The 16,249-nt window shown below is 46.0% G+C and overlaps 1 protein-coding gene across 1 annotated transcript in view; it reads left to right on the top strand.

Moving 5' to 3' along the window:
* ARIH1 (ariadne RBR E3 ubiquitin protein ligase 1) overlaps positions 1–16,249 on the top strand; it is a 61,380-nt gene that overhangs the window by 41,474 nt on the left and 3,657 nt on the right. Inside the window, exons 6-12 of the mRNA XM_069867057.1 lie at positions 1,591–1,657; positions 2,812–2,918; positions 4,592–4,634; positions 5,415–5,486; positions 13,628–13,758; positions 13,856–13,913; positions 15,171–15,431. Coding sequence (XP_069723158.1) covers positions 1,591–1,657; positions 2,812–2,918; positions 4,592–4,634; positions 5,415–5,486; positions 13,628–13,758; positions 13,856–13,913; positions 15,171–15,431 — 739 coding nt within the window. The remainder of the gene's footprint in view (positions 1–1,590; positions 1,658–2,811; positions 2,919–4,591; positions 4,635–5,414; positions 5,487–13,627; positions 13,759–13,855; positions 13,914–15,170; positions 15,432–16,249) is intronic.

Genomic DNA, 16,249 nt, shown 5'->3' with positions numbered 1-16,249 from the left:
TGCTCCTGGGCGCAGATGTTCTGAGAGTATGTCAGCGGGTAGTCCTGAACGTAGCTACCAGGAGAGATCACCAGATAAGATTTTTACAAGCAGTTTGCTTTTCCACCTCAGTTTCTTTGAGGTTACTCAAACCCAGAGGATGGTTCGTGGGTGCTGGGAATGGCTTCATTTATATGTATTGCAGAAGCAAATAATATTCAGAGCTAAGCTCTTGAAGGTCTTGACCCAAGTGGTGCTGTGAAGTGCTGCTGAACCTCAAGCAGGTGAGGTTGCTAGCACAGAGGGATCCAAAACGAGGTGATCACATAATCCATGTGTTCCGATTAGTTATGGCATCACTCTTCATTTAAATTCCAGTTCCTGATATATATACAATACAATAAATTTTTTTAAATGGCATTTCTTATGCCTAGAAACTTGGGTATGGAGTAAGAAAACGAGGTTTACAGTTCATGTTACCGGTTCAAATTGTTTTTTTCATTCTTAAATAAGTTTAAGTCCAAAATCACAGGTTTGCCATGAACATAGGCCTGATGAGAAGCTTTGTCAGCTGATTTGTTTTATTTTAGCACTCGAGTTTGACTGCTACATGCTGTGTTTATTTAAGAAGCAGCACGTTTGGTGAGGAGCTCCCTGAACTGCTAAGGGCTGGGATTTATGCCACATCCCATCGTCACATGTGCTCTTCAATGAATGTTGACATGATAATGTGCAGGAGTGCACTTGATTTTGGCTGCACCCTGAAATGGATAATCTATTTCAGTATTTAAATGTGATATGGGCTGTTTAAAGCTGTATCCACCATATGATTTAAAGCAGAAATACTGCAAAGTGCATATTAGTCCAGCTTTATCTTTATATACAGAAGTCGTTTCAGTCGTAGCTGAAAGACCTGTGTGTAAGTGCTCAGCAATACATGATTAAACTGTTTTGAGTGTGTCTATACTGGATGCTGCAAATGCCAGCTGGGTCGGTGTGTCCAGGGGAAACCTGGTCACTGTTCTTTTTAAGGGATTCCTGTCTGTCCAGCTCTCTTCTGCTCTTAAAGAGCTCTTAACTTAAAGTCAGTGTTGTGTACACTCTTATGATGTTGAATTTAAATCTACTTTGCTCTTATGTTAAATAGATTAAAACCCCATTAACTTTTAAATTGCAGCTGTAGCGTTTCACTGAAGCCCAAACCACATTTGGGCACCAAAGGTGTGAACCCCACAGTGGTTATTGTGGAACTTTTTAAAGGGATAGGCCACAAAATGTGCATATTTAGTGTAAATGGGCTGAGGAAGGTGTTTGCTCTATTTCTTGGACTCTTCAGAAGAGTGTTTTTAATTAAAAAATTAACACAGATGAGGTTCAGGTGGGCTTTCTGGGCGCTTCTGAAGTGAATATTAGAAGTTAAATACATATTTGCAGTTGTCATAATAATCTAATAAATCATCTAACAAACAGAGAACATGTATACACAGCAAAAGTACCCGTGTGTGTAGCAGGAGGGATCAAAGCCAGGTGTCTGTCTGAACTTGCTGGTGAGGTATGGGAAAACAAAGTTTTCTGCTACAGTAATTTTTCTTGTTTCTTCCCTTTCCACAGGCGCCTGATCACAGATTCCAAGGTTAAATTAAAGTACCAGCATTTAATAACCAATAGTTTTGTAGAGGTGAGTTTTTATTTGAAAATTAATGACTTCTCGGTTGGTTTTGTCACGTGTACTGAGCAGCAGAAGCGAGGCTTGCTTATAACTGTAGGGCAGGGTTTTTTACCTACTCTCCGGTCAGTGTGGCTACAGGTCAGAGGCTTTGCAGGGGTTATTTTACAGCCTGTTTAGTTACGGGGATAATTGTAGGGAGACTTCAAAAAAATCTGCAGGCCAAGAGGCCGGGATGAGCAGTGAGCAGCTGTAGGCAGAGAATGCAAGAGATTTTTGATGTATAGGTTGAGGAGCGCTTGGTAATCCTGGTTCTTGAATGGTACCTGAGACACTGTGGATTGAAAACCAGGAGCTGTTCTTGTAAACAAGATCATGCCTTAAACAATTGCTATTTGAAATAAAGCTGCACAACTGCTTTTAGCAAAATACTAATAGCTTTGCAACCTCAACATCAAAGTAAACATAGAGGAAGATGCTGTGGAAGATTCTCCGCTGCGCCAGTTTCTCAGCTGTATTCGGATCCGCTGTGGGTGCCCAGTGTGCAAACTGTTACTGGGATCAAGCTTTTATTCCCTGTTTGAAGTGATACATGTAGTGAGCTTTGTTTTTTTGATGCAACACTGGAGCCAAGCGCATGTCGTGGGCTGAAAGACTGAGCAAAGTCTAAAAGTGCAGATCCATATCTGGCTGCGGCACAGTGGGAACGGGCGATACACGGCGCTCAAGGAATGTTAGGAAGTGTACCTGCAAAAAGCTAGCATGCTTGGTTTATGAGCGGCTTCGCAAAGGCTGTTGTAGGTGTGGAACAGAGATGGGGGTCGCAAACAACTCGGCAGATCCTTTTTTCAGTAACAAGGCTGGTAGCTTCATAATCTTCAAGTGTTTTCTCTGGGTGAGGTATGAGCTCAGCACAAGGGTTTATACTCTGCATCTTCCATAAGAGGCAATTTGATAGTGAAGAGGTGACTATCATATCCTGCTTTCTTTCAGTAGAAAGAAAGGAAATGCTTAGGCTGAGGAAGCAGCACTCTCATTGCAGAGGGCTGGTAAGACAGGAAGGAGTGTGAGTGAAGGTCGTGGTTGAAGGGATGGAGGGCAGGTAGCATCCTTGTGCAGCATCTTTTTTCTATTATATTTTGGATTTTTTTTGCTTTATTTCCTAGTGTAATCGACTGTTAAAATGGTGTCCTGCCCCAGATTGCCACCACGTTGTTAAAGTCCAGTATCCTGATGCTAAACCTGTTCGCTGCAAATGTGGACGTCAGTTTTGGTAAGAACAATCAAGTGAAAGACACTGATATTTGCTTTTTACTTACTGCTTCAAGAGTGTATTGGTACGTATTCTGTAAGTCTTGATATTGAGGTGTGGTTTAGAGGTAGGAGAGGCATGGGATAGGCTTCACGTGGTAAGGCAGAATGAGATACAGCTGGTTGCCAACTGTGTAGTTGTTGCCCTCTGTCTTGGGCCTGCTTTGACATGGACACGGATCCTGCTTTCACTAAGAGGTGGCTGTCGGCTGGGTGGTTCCAGGTTAATCATAGTATCATAGAATAACCAGGTTGGAAGAGACCCACCGGATCATCGAGTCCAACCATTCCTATCAAACACTAACCCATGTCCCTCAGCACCTTGTCCACCCGTCCCTTAAACCCCTCCAGGGAAGGTGACTCAACCCCCTCCCTGGGCAGCCTCTGCCACTGCCCAATGACCCTTTCTGTGAAAAATGTTTTCCTAGTGTCCAGCCTAAACTTCCCCTGGCGGAGCTTGGGGCCATTTCCTCTTGTCCTGTCCCCTGTCACCTGGGAGAAGAGCCCAGCTCCCTCCTCTCCACAACCTCCTTTCAGGAGGACTCGCTCCAGAGCCTCAACATCCTTCTTGTGGTGAGGGGCCCAGAACTGAACACAGGATTTGAGGAGCGGTCTCACCAGTGCTGAGTACAGAGGGAGAAGAACCTCCCTGGACCTGCTGGCCACACCGTTTCTGATCCAAGCCAAGATGCCATTGGCCTTCTTGGCCACCTGGGCCCCTGCTGGCTCATGTTCAGTCCCTGTCAACCAACACCCCCAGGTCCCTCTCCTCCAGGCAGCTTTCCAGCCAGACTTCTCCTAGTCTGTAGCTGCACAGGGTTATTGTGCCCAAACTTGCTAAGGGTGCCCTCAATGCCTTCATCCAGGTCATTGATAAAGACATTGAACAGGGCTGGACCCAGCACTGAGCCCTGGGGAACCCCACTTGTCACTGGCCTCCAGCTGGATTTCACACCATTTCCCACCACTCTCTGGGCCCGGCCATCCAACCAGTTTTCCACCCAGGAGAGTGTGTGCCTGTCCAGGCCAGAGGTGACAGTTTCCAAAGCAGAATGCTGTGAGAAACTGTGTCAAAGGCTTTACTGAAGTCCAGGAAGATACATCCACAGCCTTTCCCTCGTCCAGTAGCCAAGTCACTTTATCATAGAAAGTGATCAGGTTAGTTTGGCAAGACCTGCCTTTTGTGAACCTGTGTTGACTGGGCCTGATCACCCGGTTCTCCTGCATGTGCTTCATGATCGCACTCAAGATCACCTCTTCCATGACTTTCCCTGGCACTGAGGTCAGACTGACAGGCCTGTAGTTCCCTGGATCCTCCCTGCGACCCTTCTTGTAGATGGGCACAACATCAGCCTCCAGTCCCGTGGAACTTCCCCAGTCTTCCAGGAGTGAGGTTCTTGACTGCAAGCCCTGCAGAGAATCAAAATGTATTGGGAGGGATACTGGTTTGATATGGCCAGTGAGGGATTGGAGGGATGGGCTGGGTTATTTTTGACATATATAATGTTTCCTTAGGACTGGCTTTGTTCCTCCAGCACAACAATCCAGGAGAAAACTTCCGTGATGTTAACCTAGTTAAATAGAAGTATAATCATCTGCTATATTTGCCGATTTCCCCCTTTCTCTCTCTTATAGCTTTAACTGTGGTGAAAACTGGCACGATCCTGTTAAATGCAAGGTGAGCATGTCAAAGTTCTTGTCTAAATGCGTAACTTGAACTTTAAAGTCAACCGATACGCAAGATGTAGAAGTGAAGCACAAGCTGTGTGGCTGTTCACATCCAGAAGTGCAGCAGCTCTGTTTAGACCATAGCATTGGAAGAAACAATGAGACCGTATCGGATGTCTTTGAGGTGTCTCACAGTTTGACTTTGTGAAGGAACAATGTCTCAGCCAGATGGGGAAGTGTCTGGAGGAGGTGGGTGTTGCAGCTGTGACCCTTTAAAGAGAAATCAAAGTGCTTCAGGAGTGAATGCTTCACTTCACAGTAAGCATTCCTGTGCTATGCGTTTCTGTAGGAGTTCAGTGCTTCAGCAGCCTTGTGACTTGTTGTACCAAAGGAATTAATTTGACTCCGGGACCTGCTGCTGTGCAGTGAACATTAGAACTGCTGGTGTAACTGGTTGGGCTTTAAGGTCCCTTCTAACTCCAAGGATTCTGTGATTCTAAGATTCACACGGGCTCCCATGTGAAGGTTGTGTTGATTGAGCTTAGGGACTGTAAACTTGTTGCCAAGGTGTTTGTACTGAGTGATTGTGCTCACTGGATGAGGATGGTGTAGCAGGAAGTGTCTGCAGCTCAATCAGTTGCTGTTTGCACCGCTTTCCAGCACCAGCCCCTCCATATTCCCATGTGGCTGCATGTTGCTTGTCGTTACCTTAATGTAAGCAGCTTTCTTGGGAGCATTCACAGCTCCTCTATTTAAATGTAACTCTCTTCTTTCCTCTTTTTTCTAACAGTGGTTGAAGAAATGGATTAAGAAGTGTGATGATGACAGTGAAACTTCTAATTGGATTGCAGCAAACACAAAGGTGAGGGTTTTTCTCGTTACATACAGACTTATCAGATGAAAAGAAGAATGATAGCCTAATTCCTCTGTACTGGGATTATTATTTCTCTTGCATGTCATTAGGTAAGAGAGAGTTTTAAAATGCGCAGTACACTGAAGTGCTTTTGTTTGAAGAGCAAATAGGTGTTACTGCCTCAAATCAGGTGAGGTTCTTTGGGCTAAGTGGAGTTTGCTTTTGTAAGAAAGAGTTAATAGGAGACTCAAAGGAAGCTCAAGTTTATAAGTCTTTGGGCTCCTGTCTGGCGCTGGTGGCTTCTCTGAGCAAATCTGTGCCTCACTCCGAGTGTGTGAAACGTGTTAACACCACCCGTGGCTTGATTTGGCTGTGATAATTTACATCTGCCTCTAAATCCCTGGGGCCGGCCTCTTGAGGAGTTGTTCGTTTCTGCTGGGCAGGGTTCCAGGCAGAGACTGGCAGAACAGCTGGTAAGATTTTATTATGTAAATGTCTTCTTTACAGCTCGCCCAGCTTTGCCTGAAACTTCAGCATTCAATGAGTTTAGGACAGATTAAAACAAAGGTTGGTGCGGTGGCAGGAAAACAAAACCCACGGATGCCATTGGGGTGTTAGGAGCAGAGCTGGGTCTCGGGGCTGCCAAGGCAGGAGGGTGGAAGAAGGTGGGGAGAGCATGAGGAAATGGCTGCTTTGTTTTCTTAGCTCTGTTGTGTAATGGTTTGTGGTATTGTTTGCAGCGGTGCTGCTGCTTTCTGGGGCTGGCTGCCTGTTTTTCATTGAACTGGAATGTTGCATTATGGTGAAAGCGGAAACGCCCATCATGCTGAAATGCACGGTTAAAATGAGGCTGAAACTGTGGGGTCTCGGCTGCCCTGTGGGCTCAGACTTGTGATATCCTAGCATGGAAGCTGAATATTATTTAGTAAAGTGAAGTGAACTTGGCTTTTCTGAGGTGGGTGCGTGTCTTGTGCCTCGAGAACTGAACCACGTTTGTTCAAAGTTTGCTTGGTCTTCAGGTATTGCTTGTACTGAACCTGAGGAAGGGTGGCTGAATAGCTGGGAAAGGACTGAGTGTAAGCACATGCAAAGCAGCTTTTAGCCTTGGGTATCAAGTATTTAGGATGTCAGAATGGCCACAGCCCTGTTTTGCCAGTGACAAAGCCCTGTGTAGCCAGACAGGAGCTGCTGCTGCTCCTCAGGGGTGTGATCCTGGTTACGGACTTAGGACTGCACATCTTCTACCCGCCCCAGCCTTGGCAAGTGCTGCTGCAGACCACAGTCTGAGCTCTCCTGCTCGTTAAGAAGGCCAAAACGATGTACTCGTACTTAGACTGAACACTAATATCATGTCAGTAACGCTGGCTACTGGAAATGGGAAGCTGCTGGTCCCTTGCTGTCAGGAAGGTGACATTTCTGTAGCTTGCTTGCCCAAAGACTTAGCCATAGACAGAAATATTGTGAAGATGGTCATTCGTTTTTTAACCAGGATCTGGGCTTTGTTAGGTAGGAGCCATGTGAGTGGTTGGGCTGGTATTTAAAGCATAGCTCAGATAGTCAGAAATAATATTGAATGGCCAGAGTAAGAAGATATTTTTTTTTTTATGGGAAGCACCCATCCAGAGAATGGTGAGACGGGGAAATGAGTATGGCATCGGCCCAGTGTGTCTGTTAGTTCCTGTAGTCTGGGGTCAGCAGCAGGAGAGCTGTTGTACTTGAACATTCTGGTCTAAGCTGCTTCCTCTTAATACCGTACAAGATGCTCCTACAGCCAGGAAATACTTTGGAGCCTGCGCTGTAGAGTAGCAACAGGAAGAAAAATAACATCAGAGTAGGTAGAGCAGGCATCTGAGCAGGACAACTGCCCTGGAGTCTTACGGTATCCATATCAGTTGTATTAATTGAAGGACGGTATGGCCTTTCTCTCTCTGAACTGACAGTGGATTCCATCAAGGGGAGGGTTGGCAGGAGATGTAGCCCACCCCTCGTAATGATCTCTGGCTTCTTGTGGGCAGCGGAGATGCGGAAGGTGGTAACTTCACACCACTCTAATGATGAAGCGTGAGCAGGGCTGGCTGCTGGGACACGTGCAATTGGAGCTTCACAGCCTCTGGAGGACTGGATCAGCCCAGAGCTGCGTTGCTGCCAGCCACCACCTCCTCCTGCCTGAATCACCTGCTGGCCCTCGGCCAAAGGCACCGAGAAGCCCAAGTGCCTGTCAGACAGTGACAGTCCTGCTGCTGTTCAGAGAGGAACCAAGTAAAACCCTCCCCTGCTCTAGAGTGAGGTTGTAGCGAGGCACTGGGTAGGAATTGCACAGTCGGAGTGCGTGTACATCTGTCCTTGCTCTGTCTCTGTACTATTTCTAGCAGGAAAAGAGGGGAGGGCTGTCTGGTGCATTCACAGCTTTTTGCTTCAGTGACTGCAAGTCAGAGCCCAAATTCTGTGTTGAATTTTTTCATTTTAAAGAACGTAGAAGGGAATTGGGTCAGGTACTGTTGGATGCAAGAATCACTGTTTTCAGTGGGGAAAACTCTCCAAGTGATTCAGTTGCTGCCTTGGCTTCCATTGCTGTTTCTGGCTTTTGGAAAGTGCTTTCTCTAGTCCTCTTGAGTGTGGTGCTGAGCTGCAGTCCTGTCCCGTGTGGTCTCCATTTAGGGAAGAAAACTTGTGTCTCACCAAGATGAAGGTGTAGGAGAAAAATACGAGTCCATGTTGGCTTGAAATCTGGGTAATCCTTTGCAACAGAAGAATGTGAGATATAGTTGTTCTGGCTTGCCCTGGGAGACAGAATAGGAAAGGAAAATTAGGCAATTGTTGTATGAGAGAATAGAAAAGTGAAACCCAGCTGAATTGGTTTCTGTTCACAAACTGATGTGATGCATTTTTTGATGAATTATGTAGGATGGTCTGAATGAAAAACAAGGAGATTTGAGTAGTGAGCTCTGTGGTTTTCTGTTCTCTTTTTTTTTTTAATTTTACATTGATTTATTTGCACTTAAGAGGCTGGACTGAATTCTTTCTGCTTACACAAGGTACAGCTGTTGCTGGAGCTGATGGCCTTTTACTTCAGATACTTTCACATAACTAGTTCAGCCTAACTAAATTAAACTTCAGATAAGCCAATAGAAGTTCTTTAACAAACTGTTAATTCTCTGCCTTCTGCCTTCTCTGCAGAGAATGGTTGAGTAGCCCAAGGTTTTGTGTATTTCTTTTTCAGCTAGTTGTACAGACTTGGTTCTTACAGTTCCTTGAATTAAACCAGACAGGTTTCAGGTATGAGTTGGTTCGTGTGGCTTTGGGAATCAAGAAACCATGCAGATTAGGTACTTCTGTTAAGGGTACCTTCAGAGAAGTAAGAAATGCAGAAAAATTGGATCAGTGCATTTCTTTGGGGCTCTTGAGGTGTATCAAGACTGCCGTAAAGGAGGGGGAGAAGCCAGTTTCAAACCTGAGTTTCAGTGATGTTTATCTTTCTGCATCTTAGAATAAAGAAAGAACAGAGATGGTAACGGTGCTGCTCTTCACCCAAGGCACTGTGTTTTTATTGAAGTTAAATTGATCTTAATGGAAGTTGTTCATCTGATACTAAAAATGCCTCTGCCTTCTTGCTTTTGGCTCCTGGCATGTCACCATCTCGTTATCTGCCAGGCTAGACAGGGCTTGAACGCCTGATAAATAAAACGGGCAGATTTTCTTCCTCCAAAAAGCTATTGGCTGTTTTTCTCCTCCAAGCCAGATAAAATGGCATAAACCCAGTTCTGTTCCTTTTCAGGTCACTTTTTAATGTCTGAACATGCACTCTCTCTGTACTTTCTGGAAGTCCTACACTTGTTCTAACGTGTGGAAACATTTGCAGCCTGCTAGATCCTCCCTGGGCACCAGCATCGACCTCTGCTCTTTCATTTCTCACCAGCACAGTTCTGTGCCAGAGCTGTGAGCAGCGTCTTCCCTGAGATGTCCAAGCACCATCTCTTCCTCTCCAATGAGCAAATGTTTCAAATACTTTGCTTTGCTCAGCGACTCCGGATGTTATCACGGGGTACTCTCGTCTGCTGACTGCAATGAATGAAGGGCAGCAGTCTGGGATTTTGGTGAAAAGCATTAAGAAATCCCTGTGGCATTTCAGGGTTCTCCTTTTTTTTTTTTTTTTTAGGAGGGATTGTAGGTGAAGGTGTTGCAGGGACTGTGGCTGGGAGGCTGATCAACAGCAGTTCCCTCTGGGAATGCCAGAGAGGACTAAACTGTTTCACCTGGCCTGAAATATGTTTCTGTTTAGCCTCTGATTCATAGAACATCAGCTGAGGTTTGTAGTGACTTAGGTATGGCTTTTATGACAAAATAGGGATTGTTCTCCTTTGCCAGGTTTGCCTGGGCTTTTGTTCCAAAGGGCAGTGTGCAAACACAACACCGAATTGTTCCGAGTGAAGCAACGTTAGTAAGGTCTGCGTTGTAGCACAACAGATAAGGTGCAGAATAATCTGCTGGTCTAGTAATTTGATTTGCTGGCTGTTATGTTGTTGTGTAGCCGTAATTCTCAATAAGATCTTCCTTTCCTATCCTCCTTAATCTTTAAATCTCTCCCACGCGTCGTATTGGTAGCTTGAGTAGTTGTTGTGTTTTTCTTTCTGCTGGTGTTCAGCATTTCTTCAGCATGTTCTTGTGGCTTTTCTGAAATTTTTAGTAATATTTCACTTACACAGATGCACGAAGCTGTGTAAAACTCTGTAATCTGTCTTCCTTTGCTTTGCTTGACAGGAATATAAAGGCTGGAAAAGGATGGCAGTCTCTGTAACAACAGGGCTGTAATTAGGGTCCTTTTGTTCTAGTTTGCATCACCAGGCGAGAAGCCATAAGCAAAGGCTTATGAAGAGGTTGGTCTTGTCCACAAAGGCAGGAGAACAGATTTTCAGTGCTCCTTATGGAGTGTAGCTGTGGATGAGGATGGCCTCATGTCACCTGTGGTGTGGATGTGCCCTCCCGTGCCCCTCCAGTCTGGCAGGTCACCTGGGAACTGTTCATCTCTTTACAATTGTGAGATTTTCCTAAGCAGGAGTGATCGCTGCAGCCGTGTGTTGGATTAGCTGTGTCTTCCACTGAGGCACGTGGATGTCAGCGTCTCATCAGATCAGATGTGTTTGGAAGAAACTGCACAACTCTGGAACCTCCATCTTCCCTTGACAAAGCTGTTCTTTGCTGTGCGCCCTTGGATCGCTCAGCGTAAGAGCATCGGGGGAGAGCCGTGCCGTGCTGCAGCAGGGGTGCTGTGCCACTGCTTTTACTTACTAGCAAAGTGCACTTTGGCTGATGGGCATGCGAGCAGGGACCTTCGCAGCGGTGGAGGATATTGATGGGGTAAGCCCAGGCTGGGCTCCTGAGGTGTTGATGCAGGACTAGACCTGGCTGAGTGTCCATCCTGCGGACAGCCCGAAGGGGCATCTTGATCTGCTCTGAGAGGTCCAACAAGGGAGCTACTGTGTTTTATTTTACTCTGTAGTACAGTTACTCTTGTTTGTAGGGTCAACATAGGTGACGGAGAGGAAAGCAGGACTGGAAAAATCCCCTTATGTTCTTGCTCACTGCTTGAACCCATTGGAGTAACAACCAACCCAGAAGACCCTGAACCCAAACAAATTGGCAGGCAGGCAGCCAGCATGCAGCGTACTGGCAGAGCACAGGGACAGGAGGAGAGGTGTGACTGCAAAGAAACATCTATCCAACTGCAGTAGTTCCCCAAATCTGAGGAATCTCTTTGTTAACATGACAAACCTGGAGCCACAGCCGGGTTTGTGACCTGTTGGTGTGATGGGAGTGCTGCCTTTCTTGGCTGGCCAGGAGGGCAATGCTCTCCAAGTGCTGCAGTAGCATCTCCTTTCCAAGGAGCGGTTCAGGAAAGCCTCATTGGTTGCGTGGGATGTTGCCTGTTTTGCCCAGTTCTTGTCCTTCCCCTTCAGGATCAGGCGGTAGAACCAAAGCAGAACATTGAAGAGGAAGAAAGGATGGCAGTACTCAAGTGGAGCGTTCTGAAGAGACCAGGGTCATTTAGTGATTCAGGTTTGAAGGTAACATCCTCCTGTTCACCCCCCATCTCAAAGAAGCATATAACCTCTGTCACTGTTAGGGCAAGCTGCTCTAATGAGCCTTGTTTTTCATTAGTGCTCAGACCCGCAAATTTGCAGTCATCGGGAAACAGAACTAGGTGGAAGCACTTTAATTGTTTGCCAAAAAGAAGTTGTTACAGTGCAGAGTCTTCTCTCTCCCTCATCTCTTCCCTGCAACCTGTTTTGCCTGACTGCCAGCCTCCCTCCCAGCAGTGGAAAGGGACATCTGGAGACCACACTGGTCTTTTGCACCTCCAAAGTGGTTTTCTGAGTACTACTTGCTGTGCAAGTTCTCGTGTCTCTTACAAACTTGTATGAAAACATAGCAATAGTTGAGGTGCTTGGAGTGGATGGACAGGAGTGTGTTGGATTGTGTCCTGTACAAAAGCAGCAGTCACAGACTGAGCACGTTGGCTGCCTCCTTTACTGAGAGTTTGTCTGAGTGCCAGAACAGGACGTGGTGTTCTTGATGTCTGCTCTGGTTAGCAAGAAGTAAAGACGTGCTCCTGACTGGGGAGGGGACTTCATGCGCTTCTGACCCAAAAGATGCATCTGATTTTAGGTGTTTGTACTTGCTTGGATGTATTTGCTGTTGCCTTGTAGATAGAACAGTATGTTGCAAAAACTTCATAAATGCTATCTTGGCTGTGATGAACTGGATTGAGGACCTCAACCAGGCTAAAATGGCTTTGGTTTTATCTTTTGGGATGTTTTCCTCTGTACTTGTTGCTTGATTTGAACCTCAAGGGTTGTTTGGTCAGATCTTGTGCAGCTGCTTTGTGTCCCGGCAGGAGAGAACCCTGGATAAGAGAAGGCTCTGGGGAGACCCTTATTGTGGCCTTCCAGTACCTAAAAGGGGCCTAGAAGAAACCTGGAAAGGGGATTTTTTACAAGGGCCTATAGTGACGGGACAATGGGGGGGATGCATGCTTTAAACAGAAAGATGGGAGATTCAGATAAGATCTTAGGAAGAAATGTTTTCCTGTGAGGGTGGGGAGGCCCTGGTCCAGGCTGCCCAGAGAAGCGGTGGCTGCCCCATCCCTGGAATTGTTCAAGATCAGGCTGGATGGGGCTGTGAGCAACCTGATGCAGTGGGAGGTGTCCCTGCCCAAGGCAGGGGTTGGAACTGGATGGTCCCTTCCAACCCAAACCATTCCATGATTCTAAGAGAAGTGTGACAGGGACAGGAACAAGCAGCAGAAGAGAGCTGGGCCTGGCTTCTGTGTGTAGGGGCAGTTCAATTTATTCATGAAACCTTGGCTTTGGGTACTTGTGATACTACGGAAATCATCTTCAATGTTCTGTGAGTTGTCTTACTTTAGGAAGTTACTGTACGCTGCTGATGGAAGAGAATGACACCAGTGTTGTTCAATAAACCTATTCCCCACAGATTTCCTTGTGCGGTGCTGCTCTGGTGTCCTCGTATTTGTCTAAGGTCTCGCATCTGGAAGGGAAACCCCATGTGGGCTTTTGTAGAAAAGTCTCCAGTGAGGTGTCACATGAAGGGAGGCGAAAAAGGGACCTGAACAGAAATGTGGAAACACCCCAGAAATGTCTTTTTAGCTTCTTTGAAGCACGTTTGATTCTTGCTGTGTGTTTTCGTGTGCTTTTTGGATGGCATTTTACAACCCTGTGTGCCTGGGATTGATAGCAGCGTGAAACCAGCTCACCGGGAGGCGTTAGCTGGTTTTGAGTGGACCAAACACTTGATGGGGAGAAAAGCGAGACTCCTTGCCCCAGGCTATTATAGACAATCACTGCTGCTGTAATCTTGAAGATCATGAAATTACCCGTCTGGTGTGCTGCTGTGATAGCAACATAGATAAAATGCTTTATTCCTTATGGTTTTTTGCTATCCAGCCACTCTGATTTGGGGAATTTTTTTAAGGTTGGATTCTGAAGAGGATTTCTGTGACCCAAGGGAAGAAGCAAATGATGTGTTTTCACTTGATGTGCGATCTCCAGCTGTCATGAGAGCCTTTCTAACTTCCCTTCTGGCAGTGGGTTCTGTGCTTTTCCTGCTCATGGTGCTCTCTGTCCTGTGAACAGGAATGCCCGAAATGCCACGTCACCATCGAGAAGGACGGGGGCTGCAACCACATGGTCTGTCGGAACCAGAACTGCAAAGCGGAGTTCTGCTGGGTGTGTCTGGGCCCCTGGGAGCCCCATGGATCTGCCTGGTGAGTTCAGGAGCGTGCCTTGTGGAAGACAAGGAAGCCGTGATACAAATGGCATCGATTTGGACTGAAATCTGTGGAATCGGTGTCCCTGTTACAGGTACAACTGTAATCGCTACAATGAGGATGATGCAAAGGCAGCAAGGGATGCACAGGAGGTGAGTCAGTAACCTTTGGTGGGAAGGGAAATCACTAACCCCGTGGCGTGCTTTTTATAAACCAGTAAATCAGCTCTGAAGAACTTCCTTGATTTGGGCTCAAATCCATAAGTTCCCCCACAGCTTTGGACGCTTGCTTTGTGCCTGCCAGAAAACAAAACGTTCAAAGCCACTTTAACCCAATTTAAGGAACACGTTAGCTCAGTTGTTGCCTGTCATGCTCCCTTGCCTGTTTTATAGCAGCGTTTCATATGAAGTCATCATAATGCTGTGGGTCTGAGATGACAATCCTCACATCCTTCCTAAAATGCTCTTTGCTGCAACATTCTTGATGCCAATCTTGAGATGTTTGAACACATCAGACCTTTTGAATGTAAATAAGACTGCTGTCATCCCAATAACTGTACTTGAAGGCTTGACAGAGAGGAAAGTATGGGTGAAGTTGCAGATACATTAAATTGTTTTGTGAATATGGATAGAGCCAACCCCCTTTTTAAGCAGGAGGGATTGCATGCTGTGAGCTGCAGCTTGCAAAAATCAGTTTCCTGCATCTCTAAGTACCATTACAGCTAAGCATCAAAGAATTTCCTGCAGCTCCTCCTCCTGCTGATAGCGGGGACTTTGGCTGGTGTGTTCTACCTTTGTACAGCCACAACTTACACGTTTAACCATGCCCATGTTGTCATTTTTTTTACAGCTGATCTGTCTGTGAGAAGAAAATAAGATTAATGGCTGTGTATTGAGTCATCTTGATTCTCTTGTACTACTTTAGCACATAGCACCTTTCCTCTGCTCTATAGTTGGTGGTGCCTTGGCAACCTAAGGTTGCCCTCTTAACACAAGCACAGTAATTGTTTAATTAGAATTCCTTATTAGACAAAAAAAAGAAAATGGTGTCTGTGTCTCACTGGTTTTGGTGACTCTGGAAGCATTTAAATCATATAGCGTGAATTGAGAGGCTGAAATTCAAAACTGATTGGGCTTTAGCAATGGGATTCTAATTACTTTCAGGGCTGGGAGTGAAGATGCCACAGCTCAGCCAGGAAGTCCCCTGCACGGCACTGAGCTGCCATGGGACTGGCCCCTCCTCTGTGCAGGGTTAATCTCAGTCTGGCCAGCGTGAGAAGAGAGGAAACACCTTTGGAAAAGGAATCTTGTTCTCAGAGTCAGGAAGAGCCTTGTGAAGGATTTACTTCTCTCGCAGACATTACTTTGTTGTAACTAATTGTTTTCTTTTTTTAATGGGAATTAACACAGCGATCCAGAGCAGCCCTGCAGAGGTACCTGTTCTACTGCAACCGCTATATGAACCACATGCAGAGCCTGCGCTTCGAGCACAAGCTCTATGCTCAGGTGAAGCAGAAGATGGAGGAGATGCAGCAGCACAACATGTCGTGGATCGAGGTGCAGTTTCTGAAGAAAGCAGTCGACGTCCTCTGCCAGTGTCGTGCCACACTCATGTACACATACGTCTTTGCCTTCTACCTCAAAAAGAATAATCAGTCCATTATCTTTGAGGTAGGAGAAAACATGGTTGTCAGGATTTCGGATTGCAATAAGGGGAATAGGGGCACGATGCTTGGGAAAGCTGTTGTCCTCAGTTGTAAGAAGTGAATTAGTTTGCATATTCTGTTGTGCAAAAGTTAGAGGCCATGCTGGGCATCCTGTAGCATCCTATGCTAGGAGGAGGAGTAGAGTGACAAGTCCCTGCCCTCTGAAACAAGAAAGGGATTGAGGTTCTGTCTTAATGCCTTCTTTGCCAGTTCAAAGCTTAAATCTGGCGTTTTGCCTTTCCCCGATATTGGTTTTTTTCCAACAGTGCTACTAGAAAAATTGCACTTGAAAATGTGAATGTGCTGGCCCAGTCTGCTTTGCATGTGAAATTGTATTGGCTATTTATGATTTCAAAGAGTCGTTTGCTGGTGTTTGTGCAGAACCAGAGCAGAATATGTCTGTGCTGTAAGCTCAGCAAAGGGCACGAAGAACCACTTGAGTGGTAGGGAAGGCTCTGCTCTGATGCTGCTGTGGGTGCACCGGGAGCCAGTGGAGGCCTTGCCAATGCTGGCAAAAAGCCAAATAGACAAGGGACAAGAGGGAGATTAATTGTCCTGTACTGCGCTGTGCAAAGGGAAGGGTATTTTTTAGGCTTGCCAGGATATTGCAGGTTGTGGAAGACACAAGACTTGCTGCTAGGTATGCAGATTCTCTTCTGATCAAATGGAGAAATGTCGGCTTTTTTAGTCTTGATGCTCACAGTAGGTTGCCATGTGTTACACACTGTCTGTCTAATCCTGCTTTTTATTTCAGTACTGATCTTAGTTGGATCGAAGGAAAAA

The sequence above is a fragment of the Phaenicophaeus curvirostris genome, chromosome 12 (genome assembly GCF_032191515.1).
Source record: "Phaenicophaeus curvirostris isolate KB17595 chromosome 12, BPBGC_Pcur_1.0, whole genome shotgun sequence".
Lineage (NCBI taxonomy): Eukaryota > Metazoa > Chordata > Aves > Cuculiformes > Cuculidae > Phaenicophaeus > Phaenicophaeus curvirostris.
The sequence above is the reverse complement of the archived record's forward strand: the minus strand, read 5'-3'. Positions and strand labels throughout refer to the sequence as shown.